General features: G+C 45.0%; 3 protein-coding genes across 3 annotated transcripts in view; all 3 read left to right on the forward strand.

The window, feature by feature from the left end:
• The first annotated feature begins 9395 nt into the window (after positions 1-9395).
• On the forward strand, positions 9396-13375 carry LOC103923868 (arylamine N-acetyltransferase, pineal gland isozyme NAT-3). Its single transcript, XM_009332302.1, has 2 exons — positions 9396-9533; positions 11458-13375. Exon 2 carries the CDS (start codon positions 11465-11467, stop codon positions 12335-12337), a length of 873 nt encoding a protein of 290 aa, XP_009330577.1. The 5' UTR covers positions 9396-9533; positions 11458-11464; the 3' UTR covers positions 12338-13375.
• Positions 13376-15069: 1694 nt separating this feature from the next.
• LOC103923870 (arylamine N-acetyltransferase, liver isozyme-like) lies at positions 15070-18869 on the forward strand. Its single transcript, XM_009332303.1, has 2 exons — positions 15070-15111; positions 17961-18869. The coding sequence occupies exon 2, from the start codon at positions 17966-17968 to the stop codon at positions 18851-18853; it is 888 nt and encodes a 295-aa protein (XP_009330578.1). The 5' UTR covers positions 15070-15111; positions 17961-17965; the 3' UTR covers positions 18854-18869.
• A 1618-nt stretch (positions 18870-20487) lies between these two features.
• LOC103923871 (arylamine N-acetyltransferase, pineal gland isozyme NAT-10) overlaps positions 20488-20880 on the forward strand; it is a 4924-nt gene continuing 4531 nt past the window's right edge. Inside the window, exon 1 of the mRNA XM_009332304.1 lies at positions 20488-20748. The gene's annotated coding sequence lies outside the window, so the exon portion shown is untranslated. The remainder of the gene's footprint in view (positions 20749-20880) is intronic.

A 20880-nucleotide genomic window follows, 5' to 3' on the forward strand; every position in this document is an offset into this window, starting at 1 on the left:
CCTGCTGTAGCTGAAGCCTTAGGTATGAGCAAATGGTATGTTACTGAGCGAATGATTAAGAGAAACTTTTTCTCTGACGAGGATGGGGCAGGGCATTGCCTATTCACGTCTCCATCGTGCAAATGAAGATGAAAACCGAATCAGCCGGGTTAGCTGGAATAGCAACAGCGAGGAATAACTGATGCAGTTGGTGAATTGATTTTGTGTTTTTAAACTGGGTATATCTGCGGCCATATAAATATGCAGTCAAATTTTCTTATGATAAAACATTCAGGAGCTGCTTCGATGGAAGTTGAGAATGAAGCTCCCAGACGATTTCCGAGCCCTTCCCTTGAGTCTCTAGCAGCCAGGCAGGTTTAGTCTCTCAATTATTAGCTGAAAGCAGAATATACATTCTCACTGTCTGATTTCAGATGCCGCTGGAGAATATGCCTCAGATACATGCATAAAGGAGAGACAGATTCAGGCACATCAGATGCTATGGCTGCTTCTGACTGTTGTGAGCAATAACAACAGAACGGGAGTTTGTTAAAAATGGTAGCCCAAATTAACTACTGGGTTTCTATGATTAGGTAAGCGATTTTCTAGAAGGAAGAAATGTGTAGTGGGACTTCAGGTGCTGCATTTCAGTAAAGCCTTCAATATAACACTATTTGGAAAATTATTAGCTACGCTGGCATAGGCAGGAATTAGAAGAATAATTGCAAAGTGGGTAAGGACCTGGCAAAAGACAGCTGAGAGGGGACTGGCAATGGCTTTTGGTGAGGTTGTTTAGTGCTTTCATGAGCGATGAAGGGGACTGGGTTCACTCGCTGAAGGGTTTACAGACCTGCTCACCCCATCTTCCCTACAGGGCTGGGGAGCACCTGGTGCCTCTCATGAAAGCTGGAAAATGGAAGAAAAAGAGCATTGCAGCCGCTTTGCTCGCCCGCTGGCTGCTGAGTCCTGCTATGTCTCGGAAATTTCCCAAAGGGTTTGCACAGCTCTGATATTTTAGCAGAAAGCTATCCTGAGTTGAAGGCACTTTACTCCATCACCTGCCTGGGTTCAGGGTCCCGGTCTCCAGCCCCAGTGACAACATTATATTTGTCAACATTATATTTGTCTCTGTTTGCTCTGGCCTGGGGGGGTCGCGAGCTGCGCTGGGCAGGAGCTGCGATGAAACAGGAGGCGCAGCGCCCGGCGCTAGGCAGGCTCTGAGCACAACTGCCGAGAAAGCAATTAAAAATAACATTAGTGTGAATCGACAAATTTAGCGTTGGGTTTGGTCTCAGTGGGACTTCACGGTGTGCAGCTGAACCGTAGGCTTTTCTTGATGATAGGTCTATTTATTTTAAATAGGGGAGCAGCAGAGATGTGCCTCCAGCCACTTAAAAAGCAGGTGGTTACTTTTCAAGGACTATTTCACCAGAATTTCATACCACAGCTCCTATTAAATAAAGGTTTGGAAAGTTGGATGACAATCTTCCTGCATGATGGCATCCTCAGCAGCCTGAGAGGAAACACTGACCTGGATGTAGCATCAATTTGCAATGGTGTGATGAGGAAAAGAAAGTACCATCGCCGTTGAACAGAAATTAGTTGCCTTTTACCTTATGGGATGAAAATGCACAGGGTTGATGTCACTTTAATCAGGTTCATCATCCCACAGCAAAGGCCATTCACCAGTTCTGATGATCAAGGATCAAACTGGTCCTTGCTGGGAAAAAAAAAATATTGTGGGTATCAGCCCTGGGGCAGCACAGCAGGCGTGGAGCTGGTTTTTGGGGAAGGGCTGCTTCTTGCCATAGCTTGATTCCTGGAAGACGATTAGATTCAGTAACTTGAAATTTTTTTTCATGAGTCACTCAGTTCCCAGCTGAGCAATGCAGAAGTGGATGTGATTTTAGATCCCACCAGCTATGACAAATTACCTTGTCAATAGTGAAATTCTGTCCCCACTCTGCTCTCCAGATTACAACTCCCTGCACTGACCGTATCTCAAATCTGCTTCCCAGCTTTCAGTCCCTCCCAAGCCCCCGGAGGGCTGCGTTCCTCCCTCCATCCCTCCTCGGGTGCAGCAGTGCGCAGGGTGCCAGCCAGCAAAACCACAGGCGATTTCTCCCAGCTCCATTTGCTCCCCTCCTGCTCCAGGTGTGAATACTTTGTCTCTCCTCCTTTCCATACACCTATATGTGGTGCACATTACTTTGTGCTGTATATACCACCTGTGGGTGCCCGGGGAGGTGGAAAAAAACATGTGAAAAGGGTCTTTACGAGTCCACGGGTCCCTGCAGTGCCACTTAGAAGTCACACCAGTGTTCCCCACGAGTGCGTAGCAGGGAGGAAAGCCAAGAGCTCCAGAGCCCAGGTTGCCACAGTAACCCTTGCTCTACCGCCTTTGGCTTTTACATTGGGAAAAGCCTTCCACTCTGTAAACACCCAGCTCCATGGACATGCTGGACACTGATAATGTTTGTGGTGGGCCTATTTATTGCCAGGAATCAATGAAGAGCCCCGCAGGACCATCTTCTTGCTTCTGAATCTTCCCACAACTTCCAGCCTCGCCACCACACAGCCAAAAGAACCCAAAAAGGTAAGTCTGGGGGAGCATTCTGAATCCAGAGCATCTCTCCTTTCTTTTCCCCAGTTGTGCTCCTGATTCAGCAATGGGGTGGAGGGAATACGTTGTCATCGCAAACATGTATTTATTTCTGTGATGCATGTTAGTGCATTGTAATGAATATGTGTTTTCTGAAGGCGCAGTTGTTTTTTTTCCCCTTTGCTGTCACTGTACTCTGTTTCTTACTCTTCACAGAGATAAAAGGTTTCCCTCCCACCTACCTCCAAAAAAAAAATAAAAAAAATCTGAGTAATGGGAATGACAGAACTCGTGTCATTGTTCCTGCTTTGCATGTTTCCAGGCTGATTGCCTGAATTAGGGCTGATCCAAATTCCCACTGAAGTCAATGAGAGCCTTTTCACTGGAACAACAGCTTTGTTTTGGAGGAACATTTTGGGGAACTTTTTGGAGGAGCAAGCTCAAAGCCAGGCGAGTGCAAGTAGCATTGCTCCATGGCTTCGGTGGAATAAAGACAATTTAACCCTGCTGAGGATGGGGCTTGGTAGGTTCATTGCAAGAGTAACTGCACATAAATGGTGACTGCTGCTGCATTTAGGCACAAAGGTTGTTTTTTCAGAGCTAATATATATGTGTACATATAAAAATATGTAAATTCTCCAGTAATATAAATCAGATCACTATATGGAGGACATATGAATTATAAAGCCAAGTTGTTTTCCATTTAGGAAAATTAAGGAATATTTCCCTTTGAGATGTTCTTTCTGTTGCTTCATATCCCGGTTGCAGAAATATTGCAAGTGTTTCATCAGTACCTCTCTGCTATCCCAAATGTAAGCTCACCAAAGGAATTTCAGAGGGCTGAGTGAACTTTCATTTTTCCCCACTGTATTCATACACATACATAACTCTCCTTTAGTCAGTGCACCTATTGATTAGCTGGGAATATTTTCCTCTTAAAATATCTTGCAATAATATTTTTTGCAGATGGTGCACAGGTTTGAGTACTCAGGCATTTATGTGCCTGATAATGATAGAGACTGCTGACTTGCCAATCCTCTTTGCGCAGGCCAAATGGGTGGAATTACGTGTGCCCAGATCATAGGCTATTTTATGTATTTGTTAGCAACAGTACAGAATTTTTACAAATGATCAGCTAATTAATTTTAGTGGAATGTCTTATGTTGATTTTTGGACTAGACCAACATAAGATCTTTATTTTCAAATGAGACCTTTCTGTCCCCGCACAGGAAAAGGCATTGCCCTGCAATTACTGAGCAGCTACCGATAATGGTGAAAATGTGGTGAAATTAAAGAGAATTATACACCGGTCTTTAGCAACTGAGTATTTCCCCATGTTTTGTTTGCGGGCTCTGCTGTGGATGCCCATTTTGCCCAGGTGACAGCACCTCAGCCCCAAATTTTTCCAAATTTCTGAATTTTCCCATTTGAAAAATGTCCAAAGTAGGCTTTTGACAGCATGATGGACAGCTCTCGTTAGAAAGCATGAAATGAAACTGTCTCAAGGTCCAGCCAGCAATGCCAATGCCCCATTGCATATTACACTGTCGTACTTCCCTTCAGCAATGACAGCGTAACACGATGGCAATTATTAACTGGTTAATCATGGGAGCATTTATCTGCACAAAAAGCCAGTAAAATGGAATACATCCAATTTCTAGATAGGACATTGAAATGAAGAGAGAAAGATTAATGTCCTGGGTCTCCAAAGGTGCTCTGGGTGCATATTACATACTGATTTGGGAAGCACTGGAATATTTTTGCGGCAGTGTGTGCAATGGTCAGATGAAGAGAGAGGGAAGGGAGGTCGTGCACTTCTTGCAAAGTTAAGTTGCAAAAGTAGAATCTCAGGCACAAGCAAATGCTGGGTGTCCAAGCTCCCTGGGAAGCTGCCGAGAGGTAATCCCCACCTCCCCAGTGATTTTGGGAGGGAGTTGAAGCCCTGTGCCCTGCGGCGGGACGGACCCACTCTGCCAAGCACTGCAGGAAGCAGTGGCGCTGTGATAATGTGGTGGTTTGAACTTTCTGGAAGGGGGAAAAACCCCCCCATTTGCTGACTTTTGTGGTGGGGATAAATCACGCAGCCACCTCCTGCTCGCCAGGAGGGTGCCCTGACCAGGGGCAGCCCCACGGCTGCTGGGGGGCAGCTGCAGCCAGAGGTATCCCGGGCTGGGGAGGGAGCCGCTGGCTCTGGCCCCCTGGGCCCTGGGGAGGAGAGTTGGTTTCTGATCCTGTTCCTGCCGAGCTGAATTTCTTGTTTGAAGCCACTTACATGTGACCCCGCTGGTGCTGTCTTACCTCCGGTCTGGTAAGGAGCATTCTGGGCAGCGCTTGTGGGAGCTGAGGAGGGGGAAAATCAGACACGGAAGAAAGGAATGCAAACTGCAGCTGTGTCTTGCAGGTGTGCATTGCTCCAAACACTCAGCATGGAAAGGGCTGGGGTCTGCCGACCCTTTGCATGAGCTCCCTTCCCTGCCCGGGATGGGGGACCCACGTCCTTTCCTGCCCATCCAAGTTGACCTCCCGGTGCTGCCTTATCGGCATGTCCGAGTGCTGCATGAGAAAAATGTGTCCGAGTGTGGCAGGGTGAGTTTTGGTTTATTTTGCTTCCAGGATCAGTACCTACACACCCCAGATCCCGGAGGAGACCACTGCTAACTGCTGATCAGCTCGTCTTGAACCAGAGCCTTCAGAAGGAAAAACCGGAGGAGTCTCTGGCCACGGGGATTGTGGACGTACCAGGTGGGCAACAGGAAAAGTATGTGAGCCCAGGTAGGACAGCATTTCTCTCATGAAGGAGCTAGTGGGGACAGGGCAAAGCTGGCCAAAGAGCTGCTGCGAAAGCACACAGCACTCTAATAGCTACTAGGAAGAAAATTAACTCTATCCCAGCCAAAACCAGGACAGTAACCCAAAATGTTTGGTAAAGAGTTCACTGGCCGCAGCAGGCCTGAGCAAGGCAGGCAACTGGATACAGAAAGCTCCCAGGCTGTCAACCAGGCTGCTGGCTTCTCCTCCAGCCCCTTCTCCAACTACCAGGACAAGCAGCGTTCGTGCCTACACACCATCTTGCTCTCCTTGTCTTCATCCTCCTCTTCAGTGCTCTCCACCACTCCTCATCTCCAGATGCCAGCAAAGCTGCTGCTACCATGGCTCGGAGCCTCCCCAGCTGCTTGCCAGCCCTCGCAGACCCAGCTACCGGCACGTTCAGAGAAACCAGCACGACTCTCTGCTTTCCAATTTGCAGGACTTTCTCCTCAACATTTTCATAGTTTGACAACACTGTTGGCATCTCCAGGAGAGGTGGCCCATGAGATGGAGATGGTAACAGCGCTTTGAGGGTGTGATTATCGCTTGTGAAACGGAAGACAACTTCTTCTTCCTAATATGCACCCGGGAGCCTCACACCGGCAGAAGCAGCTATAGGGTGTCCCCACGGTGCTGTGACCACGCTTTGACGAGGATCCCACCCCGACATGTCCCACTGCAGCTGTCACATTTCATAGGAAAATAACAGCCAGATGTGTGGGCACGTTTTTCATCAAAGCAGTTACTTAAAATGTTTTTTTGCTTCAAACCCTCTATGAGATAAAGCCATTCATGTAGAAAAACTGATTGTTCCCCTTGTAATGGTATTTAACTGAATTACCACCACTTACATGTAAGAGATTTATGCTGAAACCTTCAGGACTGGAAGGCCCTACAGACCAAAGTGGTCTCCTCGGTCTTCATTAGCACCCTTGGTGTTGGCTTGTGTGAAAAACCTCATATTGCCAGGGTAAAGATAATCTGAGAAGATAATTTCTGACACTCACCATCCCTCAGAAAGATGCCTCAGACAGTGGAAACACTAAAATTGAGATTTGGTGTCTTCCTCACTGAGAAAAAGCCAAGCAATGTCCAGCACAGGTACTCCCTTCTGTAGTCCCATGAGCAAAAGCTGCTGCCGTAGTTGCAGGCTCATCCTTCGGCCAGCGGGCTGGACACCACCAAAACTGCACGTGGTGGATGCTGCGGATACAAACCCAGAAAGTTGTGTAGCCACAGCTATTTGATATCTGTAATTACATAAGAAAGGCAATGAACATAAAGCATGAGGGAGTTCTGCCATTATGAATATGTTTATAGGCTCTGAAGACCATTTACCAGTCTTGTGTTAGGGCAGCCTACATGTATTAAATTCCCTTTGGAAATGAAAGGCTAGAGCCAGCCACTTGGCACAGGGTGTGCAGCGTTTCCTTTTCCAGTGACCCAGAGCTCAGCAGGATGGGAGAATCTGACCTTGTGTAAGAATTTAAGATTTTATACTAATTCTATTTAAAACACCTCGATTGTTTTATTACTTTAAAAGTCTCTCTTCTCTCCTCCCCACCAAAACAAGATAGTTAAGCAGAATACCATATAGTTTGTATATTAAGCATCCAGATAATATAATATAATATAATATAATATAATATAATATAATATAATATAATATAATATAATATAATATAATATAATAAATATAATAAATGTAACATAACATAACATAACATAATATAATATAATATACCTTGCTTTGTTATACAGCCCATCATAGAGGTCATTACAGAGGGGAGTTGTTTAACAGTGAGCAGACACTTGACTATTACCCCAAACAGGGCACCCTACGCTTTTATTTCCCCAGGCAAATCTTGCAGCATAGAATGCTCTGTTAAAGTGGGGAAGGAAGGATATTTGATGCAGGCTTTCAGGAGGGTTAGGATGAGAGAAGGATTTCAGTAATAAATTAAATGCTGTAAACAGTTTAAATTTATAAAGAAATAATTTGAGGGTCTTCTGGAAAAAGCTCAACCATCTTCAGCTCCTACCGAGGTGGGAAACTGCATTACAGTGTCCAGGTGGACAGCAATATCCTTTCCAAGGACATTCCCGTTTGCACCTTCACCCCGCAGTCACGCTCCCTGCAACCCCGCCGGCCCGAGCCGGGCTTTGCCCTTTGCTGCTTTTGGGGATGGGTGCAGGCACCATCATGGCCGCATTACTCAGCAGCCGTGATTGCAGTTTATTGCCCCACCAAGCCTGAAATTAGCCCCAATGACCTGGCACAGAGCTGAAATGCAAACAGACTCTGGCAAGGCTCGTGGGTCAAGATCAGCCTTTCCTTACCTTTAGCGCTCATTGTGTGAGCTTTGCTCTCTGATGGCCTTGGGCACGCCTGGGGAGAATGAGAGCTCATGGTTTTAATGGCTTGAGGAGCAAAATGTGCAGGATGGGAAGAAAAAGGAGAGCGATGCAGGAATGACGGCACAGGATAGTGAGTTGGGATAAGAATTTGAAAGACATGGGAAGAAAATGCTCAAGATCAGAGCTACGTTAGAGGGAGAGGAGTTGAGAAAAGCTGAGTATCAAAGTACCAGGAGAAATGGGTTTTGCTCCTACGTGGTTAGAAAATGTTTGTGTCTTAATGAGACCCCAAAGTCAGCTGGAACAGATCCCCAACCACCTCACACGTTTGCCCAAGGGAGCATGACAAGTGTCCACTTCTGGCACCATCTGTGGTCCCAGATGACTCTGGGCAAGGAGCACGGTCAGGTCTGCTCGCACATCACACAGTGACAGGTCCATGGGCTTCATTTCGGTACGGTTCCCACCAGGACTGCAGGTCTGCCTGCTTGGCTTTTGGCTTCTCTTTGTCAAAATGAGGGACTCTTAGTCTGAGGGAAGAGAAGGGATTACTCCATGTACAGCAAGATCCACCCAGGAATATGAACTTTCTCTTTGTACCAAATCGGATGTGCCCAGAGGAGCCTGACGAGGGCAGGTAATCCATTCCCTTCAGTGCCTCCCAGCTTGGGCATCGATTCTCCCTTGTGGGGTCAAACACCGGCCACTGATGGGATGATAAAGAGACAAATTTTGATATGGGAGTAGGGCGGTGTAATGGGTTACCACAGACATCTCTATTTGGTCTGATTTATTATCTCTGCTAATTATTCCAATAAATCAGTATTTGAATGAAACTTGCCATTGATATTAAATGTGAAGGACTGGAACTACTGTTGGGGAACTAACAAGAAAGGATCCAGCTATATATATGAGAGAATTAATAAGACTTAGCTTGGCAAAATGAAAGCAAAATTTGTAGATACAAAAGCAGTATGAAACACACCGAAAGGATGGAGCTCCCTATGTGTTAGCATTCCATAGTCATCACTTTGCCAATAGCATTTTCACCACCACGACATCCTCAGGTGCTACTTGTGGGCAAAGACCAAAGAAGACACGCTGCTGTCCCAGTGCTTTCTTACATTCTATAAAATTTACTGTAATAAAAAATTGCACGTAAATCATAGAGAACAAATTAAGTAAAGGCAGCGCTGAAGTTCTTGTGTGAGCTGACTGGGGCAAGGGGGCTGCAGGTGCAAATTACTGTGCTGAAACCTTGCTGCTTTTCAGAAATGGTGCAAAAACCTTCTCATTGAATGCATGCAAGATTTCTTCCCCATGTTTCCAAAGAAACAGTAACCTAATACCTGGGAAAAAAATGTATATATTACCCAAGTGCATTCAGCTAGCTACTGAAACAAAAAAAAATACCCTTTTCATCACAGCCCAAGCTAGCCCCTGCAGAAAGCATGAAACGAGTGAAAACGTGAAGCAGCCTCTGCTCTAATAACAACCAGGTTTTGCACGCGTGTTGAGTCACTGCTGTTGGCTTTGCTCGCTCACTACAGCTCTCATGCTCCACCCTTCTGCATTTTCTTTTTTTTTTTTTTTCAGCTTTTGCAATCTGACAGAGGCGGGTGAAAGCAAGTTGAGGGAAAACACATTCCCCTGAAGAGGAGCTGGAGGACAGTCCTCAAGCCCTGTCTGCGCTAGGTAAAGGAGAGCCAGCCACGCCACTTGCTTTAGCCTAAAACCATCCCCCCCAAACCCCGGAGAGACACTGGTGGTTGAACTGGTTTTCCAGGTAAGCCTTTTTTTTAAACCCCGAATCTTGGTAGCTGAGCGCTCCCTGACCAGGAAGTTAAATCTGTTTGAAAACAAAACACAGCAGAAAATGGTGTACTGGCAGAGTGGGGGACACTCAGCCGCTCGGTGTAATAGATACGCTGCTTTATTTACTCAGCTATCAGCCTCAAGCAGATCGGGCATGCCTGCCATCTGACTTATTTCAGATACCACGGTTGAAAGGGCCTTATAAACACCCACAAGAGATGGACAGACAGACAGAAAAACCTCACACGAACGTTTTCCCTTTAAGTAAAAATTACTACACGTGTTTTGCCTGCTGTGTCAAAGTGAAAGAAAGGGAGAAAGAAAGGGAAAGCCAGCTCATTGCTGATCATGCTGGTTTAAAGTTCACACGGCAAGAACTAAGTTTCTGCCAAGTTTTCAAAAATGAAGAGAGTTGTAGTTCTGGGGCTTTGGGGAAAAGCCTGGGAACGAGCCAAAAGCTGAACAAAGAGAATCCCCTGAATAAGGACCTGATGCTCTTAACCCGATGTGGGATCATTCAGGCCTGCTTGTTGGGTGTCGGAGACGTGGCCGTGGCCATGATGCAATAGTTACAGACCTCTAGGTTAGGAAATATGGGGAGCCAAATGAGGACACCCTCTGTTTCCGCCAGGATATTACACCAAACGGAAATTTTTCATTTTCATTACTTTGTTTATATACTGAAAGTATCTTTCCAAAATTCCCATGCAATTTGGTGTGTACCATTTTTCATCAGACTGAGAATTTAATCCTTTTGGAACGGTTGGACTTTTTCTTACGATTTTTCCTTAAGAATCATACACAGGAGCTTGAGAACATTTTGGGACCTCCCGGGTCAATAATCTGAACAACACCGCTCTGTACTCAGAGTTGTCTGAAATTTAGCAGTGCCTGGGGAAGAGTAACAAAAGTATTGCGCTACGTCAAAATCCCTTTCTTGTTTCCTTACCATCAAGGGCTGGGAGGGCTTGAGCTGCTTTCCACCCCCGTGCTCATGAAACACAGCCTCCCGCTGAGCCCTTCTGCTGCAGTTGGGATGGGGAGGGCGATGCCTGATCCTTTACCCACGGGCAGCCACCCACCACTGGCGAGACTACGAGTTGAAAGAGCAAAAGCATCCCAAAAATGATGTCAGAAAATGTGAGGCCCCCTGGAAACTTGTAGTTTTGGCCCAAACCTTGGTTTCCTCCTGCTGCTGGTGTAGGGCTGAGATTAGCAGAGCCGGGGAGCTAAGCCATGCTGCGGGGAGGTGGATCACAGCAGATGCAGCAAAAAACAGCCTTTTCTGCCCTAAAAAAACCCTTCTGCGCTCCAAGTCATGTCTGCTACCGCCAGCACGGGGAGCAGGAGCAGGTGAGACCAGCTTGTGCCAAGCTGCCTAAATAATGAAGGAAATACCACGGCAGGGCAGATTTATTTCAGATTTGGTTGCAGAGGAGGCTCTGGATTGCTCTGCAAGAGTGGGAGGGTTTGTTTTCTGCTTCTGCTTCGCTGAGTCAAACCACGAGTAAAGCAGTTCAGATCTGGAGAGTCTCAGTTCCTATAATTTCTAGCGGGCAAACAGTGCTGCTACTGTTTTTGTTCCTTCCTACAGAGATTTGTAGCTTTGCTGGGCAGGAACTCTCTACTGAAATGTGCTTAGCACAGCTGGAGACTCTCGTCACAGCTGTAAAAGAAACAATTAAAAATAACATTTGTGCTCATCAGCAGTGTCCCATTGGCTTCCCTCAGCGCTAATACTCATGCTCAGCTGCCTTTGATAGGGCCATTAGTCAAATCCCGCTCCTCTTCTGAGCAGGCTGCCCATACTGATGAGCGCCCCATTATAAGGGATGGGGAAGATCCTTCCGTCACTTCTGACACAACCTATTTTTTTTTTTTCACCCTTCTCTCAGAGGCAGCATGGACATCAAGGAGTATTTCACCAGAATTTCTTACCGGGGCTCCTACGATAAGCCAGACCTGGCTACCTTGACGGATATATTCCAGCACCACGTCCGAGCGGTTCCTTTTGAAAACCTCAGCATCCACTGTGGGGAAAGCATTGAGCTGGACCTGGAAGTGACTTACAACAAGATAGTGAGGAAGAAACGCGGGGGCTGGTGCATGGAAAACAACCACCTTTTATCTTGGGTCCTGAAAACCCTCGGCTACGACGTCACCCTTCTGGGATCAAAAGTTTATGTCCCAGAGTACGACGCGTATGCAGATGAAATCGATCATCTGCTGCTAAAAGTGGTGCTTGACGACAAGTCCTACATCGTGGACGGCGGGTTTGGGATGGCCTACCAGATGTGGCAGCCAATGGAGCTGATTTCGGGGACAGACCAGCCGCAGACTCCTGGGGTCTTTCGCTTCCTGGACGAGAGCGGGGTCTGGTACCTCGAGAAGGTGAAAAGGAAGCAGTGGGTTCCCAACCAAAGCGTCTCCACTTCCCATAATGTGGAAAAAGAAGTTTGCCGTCGGGTTTATCTCTTTACCCTTCAGCCACGAGACATCGAAGAGTTCAGATCCCCCAACGCTCACCTGCAGACAGCGCCTGACTCTCTGTTTGTGACAAAGTCTATCTGCAGCCTGCAGACCGCTGACGGTGTCCGGGCTCTGGTGGGGTGGAAACTCACCGAGATAAAGTACAATTATAAGGATAATATGGATCTGGTGGAAATCAGAATCCTTGCAGATGAAGAAATAGAGAAAACACTGAAAGAGAAATTCAATATAACACTAGACAAGAAATTTGTACCCATCAATACAAGCAGGTTGTCTCTGTTTTAACTCACTGCCTCAATTATAATTCAATCCAGTGGCATTACATGCAATCCTTTCCCCCTATTTCTGACAAGCATCTAAAGGTTAAGCTTTCTCTTTCCATCTACACCAGTGTAAGGCAGAACATATTAGCATGAATCTGGAAAAGAAATTGATTTTCACAACTGCTCCTGCATCTCTTTTTGGTTTGGGTACAACTAATTTCTTCCTAGCTCAATCAAATCACTCCCCTTCTCTTTGTGCTTAGCTGGAAGCAGACTCTGCCCATTCCCTACTCCTTTCATCTCTTAAAAGCTTTTCCAAATACAGGCAGAGTAGCAGGGCAGAGCAACGGAGCTGTATGTCTCTTTCTTTATGATTTTGCGCTGCCACGTGGGGAAAATCATACCCACTCTTAAATGAATACCATATTATTTTTGGAATTTAATAGCTAGAAAAACAAAGACACCAGTGCGGAGTTTGCTACAGTTAAGCCATAAGCCTGTCCTTTTTGCTCTTGCATTCACAACACCCTCTCACGCGGCAGTCGGACAGTCCCACGCCTGTGCTGCACTGTGCGAACACTTATGGACGGGCTATTTATGGCCTAAAACTGATGACGAGAAATATTAGTGGACAATTCTGCCTTGTTTCAGACTTTACACGACTCCTGTTCTCTCAGTGGCATAACCAAAAAGCAGTATTTCTTTGAACTGAAAGTATCTCCCATGCATTTTTTTTGCTCCCACCCAGCAGCGGACTGCTGGGAATACATAAGAGTGCTACTCTTCTCCGAGTGTTATTGCACGTTAGTTGTCATGGCTGAACTCAAACACATGCGCAGAATTATTTTTCTGAAACATATCTGTTCTACTGAGGATGTGTTTGCAGTGATACTAATTATATTGATATAAGGAGAAATGATGAATCTTAATCAGATACCTAAAGGGTAAGATTTTTAATATGAGAAATTACTCAAATGTAATCACTTTGCCCTTTGAGATGATGCTTGATGTTCCTTTATGTACAAATCATGGAAGTATTACAACTATGCACTTATAATTAAGTAAATTATATAAGTGAATTACAATTAAATAAAAAAATCAAGAATTGTGAAGTAGAAGTATTCAGCTGTTTTTTCCCCAAATTACAACCTGTATTCCCAAAGAAAAAAATTGCATTAATCACTGCAGTTGTCCTGATTATTTGTATGTGCTAAGGCTTGCCTCCAAAGTTAGTGATAAGGAAAAAGCAAACTAGTGCAATCTGAGATGAAAAGCCTCTTTTTTTTCCCCTTCCAAGAGACAGCTTCATTCGATTGCTCAGCAATAAAATCTGTTTCCGTGGGTGTGCTGAGCAGGAGGTCCAGAAGCGCCGAGCTGTGCCACGAAGCGGGCAGCAGCCAGAGCAATGGACGGGGCACACGCTCAAGGAGATGAGTCAGCTGAAAGGAAGGCTCTGTCCCTGGCAGCTGGGACAGAGCATTGGGACGGACATAAAAGCCCAGCCAGGTCTTGCAGAGGTGTGGGGCAGAAGGTCCGTGCAGAGCCAAGAAGTTCCATCATTTGTGGGAACAGACATGGGAAACACCTAGAAAGGGCTGTGCCCGTTCCTCTCCCCGTGCCTGGGTGTTTCTCGTGCTTTGGGTTGTTTCATAGGCTCAGGCGAAGGAGCAGGGTGTTATGCCCATTGCCCCAGAGATTCAGCATGTGAAGGGCAAGCAATAATAGGAAAACTCACTTTCCTTTCAGCTGACTCATCTCCTTGAGCGTGTGCCCCGTCCATTGCTCTGGCTGCTGCCCGCTTCGTGGCACAGCTCGGCGCTTCTGGACCTCCTGCTCAGCACACCCACGGAAACAGATTTTATTGCTGAGCAATCGAACGAAGCTCTCTCTTGGAAGGGGAAAAAAAAGAGGCTTTTCAGCTCAGATTGCACTAGTTTGCTTTTTCCTTATCACTAACTTTGGAGGCAAATCCTTAAAGGCATAGCAGACTCAGGGAGCACAGCGCTCTCCGGGAGCAGCATCCTCGCTGCTGAAGGACAGGGCTTCTCTTTGAACCCAAGGGGATTTAGACAGCTAAATGACTTGGCAAATCTGACCTTGTTGCTTTGGGGGTCTGGTATCAGCCACGAAGAATAGCTCAGTATGGTGTGATTAATTCAACAGCTGCCATGTTCCACCAATAAATCAGTGACTTCTTGGCTTGGATTACTATCTCTCTATCATAAGTCACTTCCTACAGGGATCCATGCCACATGAGTGTCAACAATGTAAAATCTGTATCAAAATTTGCACTATTGCTTTGCTGCTTCAGCATGGGTGCAACCATCAAGGCACCCCAAAAGACTGAAGCACCTGGGTGACCTGCAGGGTTGAGGACAGGGTTATAACCACTTACAAAGGTTGCTTGCGATACCCATACTGTATTTCTCCTTTGCATTCCTGGAGGGCTTCAGTTCTCAATCAGTAACGTGAGAGGTTAAAATCTACTCAATATTGTAAGCAATCGGGGGACTGGATCATTTTTAGGCTCTCTGTACAGCACTTAACACAATGAATTGCACAACAGGGCTTTCTATACATATGTCAATACAAATAAACCAATAAACCCATCAGAATATAAAATATTATAAAAGAAGAAACTCTCTCCCCTCTTTTCCTGTTCTGCTGGAGAATAACACTGTCCTTGCCAGGCAGTAAAGGCAGCCTGGACCTTTAAGAGCAGCAGTTCCCAGGACAACTCTTCCTGGGAACTTTGGAGCAAACCAGGGTGGAAAGTCTGAGCTCGCTGGCTGAGAGGTAAGCGCCCGAGTGTCTGATCTTTAACTTCATCTTGCAGCCTGTTTAGAAAAGCCCACCTCTGTGTGTCTGCATACCATGTGCTTAGCACTGTAGGCATATTAGCAAAGTATAAATTACAGCAACCCCACGGCTGACAGCATGTGTTGCATTGCAAGGACATTGTCCAAGTACAAAGACCAAGCGCTCGAGACTTAAACTAACCCCTTTATGCTGAGCCAGAGTGTATGAAAAACCCAGCTCCTGACTCGCAGTGTAGCTTAAAATCAAACAAATGGTATAGGCATGTGCAAGAGGATCCAACCTTGGAAGCCTCTCATGAATTTTAGCAGAGAAGAACTATTCAGCCTAATTATGAAAGGACACAGCGATCCCCTGGGACGCTTGCAGACAGGCGGAACTAACATCTGAATCTCGCTACCCACCACGCTGCTCTTGCAAACATGCACGGATGCTGAATGAAGCTTGCCTGCTGCGGGAGCAAAAGTAAACAAGGCTGAGATCTGGACTGAGGCTTAAGATATTTGGCAACCCGGCTTTGGAATGCAAACTGTCCCCTGGGCGAGGGCTTGCTCGCTGCTGCAGCCCCATCGCTAGCGTGGTGGAAACAGTTGTGCCAAGAAGAAAAGCTGCCTCCGGGAAGGCAAGGGAGTAAACGCTAGTTTATTAGCTTTAGCTTTATTATACTTAAACCTCTTTAAGTATTCATTGAGATCAGAGTCCATTTTGTCAGCCACGATGAGGCTGTCTCTACTATACAGACTTTAAATTGATAAGGCCAGAGAAGGGGCAGCTGGGGAAACTGAGGAACGGGCTGCAAATTTCCCAAAATATGTTTTCCCGAAGCCTCATTGCCAGCACCCCATGGAGGCTTTCGATGGGGAAGTTGCTCATGGCTGGAAGAGGGGAGCTGGTTATATGCTGCACTCTTGACGGGGCAATGGGGACACCCAGACCCAGAGGACAGGTTATAGGGAGAGCATCAGCTCTTCTGCTGCTGGCCCAGAGCAGGGACTGGTAGGTTTCTGCTTGAAAGCAAATTTCAAGCTTATCAGACCCACCAGGCTAACAGACTTGCTTCCCAAAAAACCCCCCCCGTCACAGAGGTTCAGCTCGACACCGTCGCAGGGAAAAGATGTTTCTGTCTGCCTATGCAAAACAGCTAAAAGTGGGAATAAAAAGAAAAATGAGGCAGAAGACCACAGGATGAGCTTGCCAGCAGACATGTGCGCTGTCTGTTGGGGAGGGAATGGCTTTCTACAACCAGCGTTTCCAAGGAGATCCTGCCAGAGATGAGTGCCCTTGTCCTAAAAAAGCGATGGAAAAAAACATAAAATGCAGTATCAAAGACACATTACTGTTTTTTCATGTAGCCTCTTTGGGTTCTTTTGAAGTGAAAATGTTTATTTCTTATTCCCTTATTGAGATAGTCCTCTATTTTGTTACATTTTCTCGTGTTTTTCCATCAGCCGGTCTGAATCCCCGTACCAGTGCAGATCAGGAGCAATACAACTAAGTCAAGTGAGTTGCGCTGCTGGCATCAAAATTGGGGTTAAAGTCTAGAGATTAGGTCATCTGATGTGCTCACCTGCTGGGGCGGGGGTATTTCCACCTATGTATTTGAGGTGGGATTTTCAAAAGCTCCCAGCACTCACTTGAGTGCTGGCATGGACATCGGGTCAAACTGCTGGTCACTGCTAGGGGAGCAGCTGGACCAAAGCTGAGAATAGTCTCTGGAAGATAATCTCTCCCATCTCATCTACATCAAATGATTTTTGGAAAATCCTCCCAGGGAACGTGCGACCGATTTCAAGGAGCAAGAAATCCTCAGACCTTTTGGAAATGAATACAGTCCTTAGCAGACTGTGAATCGTTCTGGAAAACAAATATCCTTGCATGGAAAAAAGCCAAATTAAAACTAAATTAAAGGCAAAAGAAATCCTTGCAGGTACCAGATGAGTCAGTGGATTAGAAGTGTTATACTTTTTTGCATCTTGGCCACGCAGCCAGTACCAATGACAGTGTCTTTATGCTAACGAAAGGGGATCAGAAACATGAAGACACAAAATATATCCAATAATCTGAGCTGAAACTGAGGCCTTTGGTTTGTAAAAGATGGTAAATAAACCCAAAAGCCAATGAATACGCCTTGAATGTATTCTTAGTAATTATCAATTCCTCTGACCCTTAGGTTAGAAAAATTAACAGTTCTTTCCTTTCAACAGCCAGGGTCAAAGATCTGTCTGAACTCCATAGGGAAACTAAAAAGATTAAGAAAACAACAATCTACTTCACATGGAAGCCTGTCTAAAATGGTGACACGCTGAGATGTTAATCCCAGTTAGCTGAAGCCATGAATGTAAAACCTTCCAGTTGAATTACCTGTGGGATAAATAAAGAATTGCTTACCTGTTACAGTAAAAGAAACAGCAAGAAATTGCTGTGACTTTTATGTTGGTATGGTCTAGCAGCTTTTCTGCAAACCTGTTGTTTGTCAGTTTTATAAATTTTTTTGTCATGTGGAACCCCCATTTGGGGCCAGAGATTCTGTTGTGCCACGTGCCGTGTCTTCCCATAGGAAAGACATCCATCTGGGTTGAAGGCAACATCTGAGAGAGAGAAAGCGTTATTGTCACCTGCTCCTATCCTCATCTCTTTTTTTAAGAAACGCAGATGACACAGGCAGGTCTAGCCTGCATTCGTCTCCTATCAAGGGCACAGGTTTCTTTCAAATCCTCAATAAAATGGCCTAGGCTACATTTGCAGGCTGGTTAACCTGTGCTACAGAAATAGGAGCGAACCCCTTGACAGCCACACAACAGTAACTGGCTATTTTTCTGCTCACACAGGCAAAATGAACATTCAAGAGTATTTCACAAGAATTTCTTACAATGAGTCCCATAAGGATGCAGACTTGCAAGCCTTAACAGTCATCTTCCAGCATCACATCCAGGCAATTCCTTTTGAAAACCTCAGCATGCATTGCGGGGAGACCATCAGACTGGATTTACAATCTACTTACAATAAGATTGTGAGAAAGAAACGTGGTGGATGGTGCCTGGAAAGCAACCACCTTTTATTTTGGGCCTTGCAAGAATTAGGGTATGACGTCTGTATTCTTGGAGGAAATAGTTATGAACCAGCAGAGAGGGCGTACACTACTGAGATAAATCACATCCTACTGAAGGTGGTGATCAAGGGAAATTCCTACATAGTAGATGCTGGTTTTGGCGGTGCCTACCAGGCATGGCAGCCACTGATGTTGATTTCTGGGAAAGATCAACCCCAGGTGCCCGGCACCTTCCGCTTCATGGAAGACAACGGCACCTGGTACTTCGAGAAAGTCAAACGGAAGCATTATATTCCGGAGCAAAGTGTCCCTTTCACTGATACTCCAGAACTGGGGAATATCAGAAAAATATATACATTCACTCTCGAGCCACGACATATAAATGACTTTCAGGAGCTAAACACATACCTACAAGTGTCTCCAGATACCATACTTCAGAAGAAGTCAATCTGCAGTCTCCAGACCACTGAAGGGCTTTATGCCTTAGTTGGATGGACCTTCACTGAGATGAAGTATAACTACATGGAGGACATGGACCTGGTGCAGATCACAACTCTTACAGATGAAGAGGTTGAGAAGACACTGAAAGACAAATTCAATATAGTGCTGGAAAACAAACTTGTACCAGTAAACGTTTGTGGCTTGCCACCTAATTTAGTGGATACAATCTAATTCTAACACTGTGCTAGATGGATCTTTAAATATCCAATATAAAAAGTTCTAAAATTAACATTAATAACATTAATCTGGTTCTAAAGTTGAGCTAGTCAGATGAACACAAAACTTGGTAAATTCAAGTACATTGCTAATTAATTGCATATACCGACTGTATATTTTTTCTTAAGCTTCTCCTTCTTTAGAATCTGAGACATCTTACTACCTCTAATTTACTCATGTGGAAATTGCTTTTTGACTCCAAAACTTTTTGTTCCACCTCTCTGGATCTCATTTTATTTCAGATATATTTTGCGGCAAAGCAGGCCAAAACGATACAGAAGGAGGAGCTGTGTTACCATTTTACACAAAAGAACTCTAACCTTTTTTGGCATTATTTCCAACCTCCTTCTCAGCAGAGTTTTACAAATTATTCACTTCCTTTAACAGTCTGAAATAGAAAGTTGAGCTGAATTTGGCTTTCAAAGAGTTCATAAAAAAAAGAAAGGTTAAGACTTTCTCAAAACAAGCCACTATTAGGTGCTGATTAGCTTATGATGAAATAAGTTGAAAGACTTGAGTCCTATTCCCTTATCAGAAATTGACTTAAAGTCAGCTATTTATGCAAGGGAACTTAAAAAACCACAAAAGCTCTCTAATTTTGAGCGTCCAATTTTTCTGAGTCTGATTTTTCTGTGTCTCTGAAATCGAAACAAAATCAATAGAAGCTGAGACGATTCAACAGTTCTTAAAAATTGGGTTTTTGGTATCAAAAATGGAAACAAAGTTAGATCAACCTTTGCAAACTTTTGGGGCCTACCCTTCCTGCGATGTCAAGCAGGCGTGACTATTATAGATAAAACTCTTCATATTTATTACAAACAGTATTCTGCACAAAAGCTACCTTAAATAAGTAATACTGCAGATGCAAAAGCAAACACTGGGGTTAGGACATGCCACCGGTGTGGTTTCACAGCATGTTATACGCAACACAAAAGCCTTTTACCTTTATGATACCTGTGGCAGGTACTGTACAGGATGTGTCATGAAAGACGGGGAACGAAGAGCGTCAGTCCTCAAGCCAAGGAAAAGACTCTGATGCTCGTATTAGTCAACCACACAGACTCATGGGGCACCTGGTGTGCCTACAACTCAGGTGCTTTCCCAGATGCAGTCTAACGTGCTCTTTGCCTTCCCAAAAGGGACCTCTGACTTTCCACCTCCATCAACTGGAGAGGAGACATGCTTGACAGGGAGAGAATTAAACAAACAGCCCTGCAACACTTTGAAGGTGCAGAAGGCCAAGTTTTAGAGAGGAAATGCATTACTTTGTGCCAATAAATATTTGTCATGGTATTCGTTAGGTGTGGCAGCTCTAACTACCTGCTGTAGTGGAAGCTTTGAACAGATTGTAAAAGTTCCTTTGTGAGCAAAGAAGGGTCATTTTGTGCATTCGCGGAGCCTGGGGAAATGCAGCCTGCAATACCTTGGCAATGCAGTGCACCCACAAGGAAGCAGATGACTATTCGCCACCGCAAAGTGCTGGCTTGAAAAATAACAATAATTCAATTTAAAAAAATTACGGAGCCATTTGTGACTGTCTACTGTAATTATTTTACATGGAAAACAAGTTCAGTCTGGTCTTAACCAGGGGAAAACATAAACGTCTACTAATAGAGAAGAAACAAAGTTTAATTTGCTCATGGATCAGTGAAGTCCAAAAATGTGCATTCATTTTGGGTGGACTCTGCCCCTTCTCTGCATTTAAGATTCAGGAGTGAGAGCCAGCGGAGCTTAAAGAGGAAGACAACCCTCGCAATTTGTATCCACTTCTGGCTTTACTGACTGCTGCCCCATTAATAAACAACCCAGAAGCTGAATACATCAATAAATAAATAAGGCTATTTTAAGAGGTAAGTTTATTTTCTTAAAAAAACCTCCAAAAACCCCAAACAACAAACTTGGTTTATTTATGATGGTAAAGGTCATGGGCAATAACATAAGCAGTATTCTCTTTAGGAAAAATGTTATAAAAATATGTGGAT

The sequence above is a fragment of the Pygoscelis adeliae genome, unplaced genomic scaffold, assembly GCF_000699105.1.
Source record: "Pygoscelis adeliae isolate BGI_AS28 unplaced genomic scaffold, ASM69910v1 Scaffold18, whole genome shotgun sequence".
Taxonomy (NCBI): domain Eukaryota; kingdom Metazoa; phylum Chordata; class Aves; order Sphenisciformes; family Spheniscidae; genus Pygoscelis; species Pygoscelis adeliae.

Coding starts and splice junctions, on each gene's coding strand:
- LOC103923868 (XM_009332302.1), top strand. CDS start 11,465: ATGGACATCAAGGAGTATTTCACCAGAATTTCTTACCGGGGCTCCTAC.
- LOC103923870 (XM_009332303.1), top strand. CDS start 17,966: ATGAACATTCAAGAGTATTTCACAAGAATTTCTTACAATGAGTCCCAT.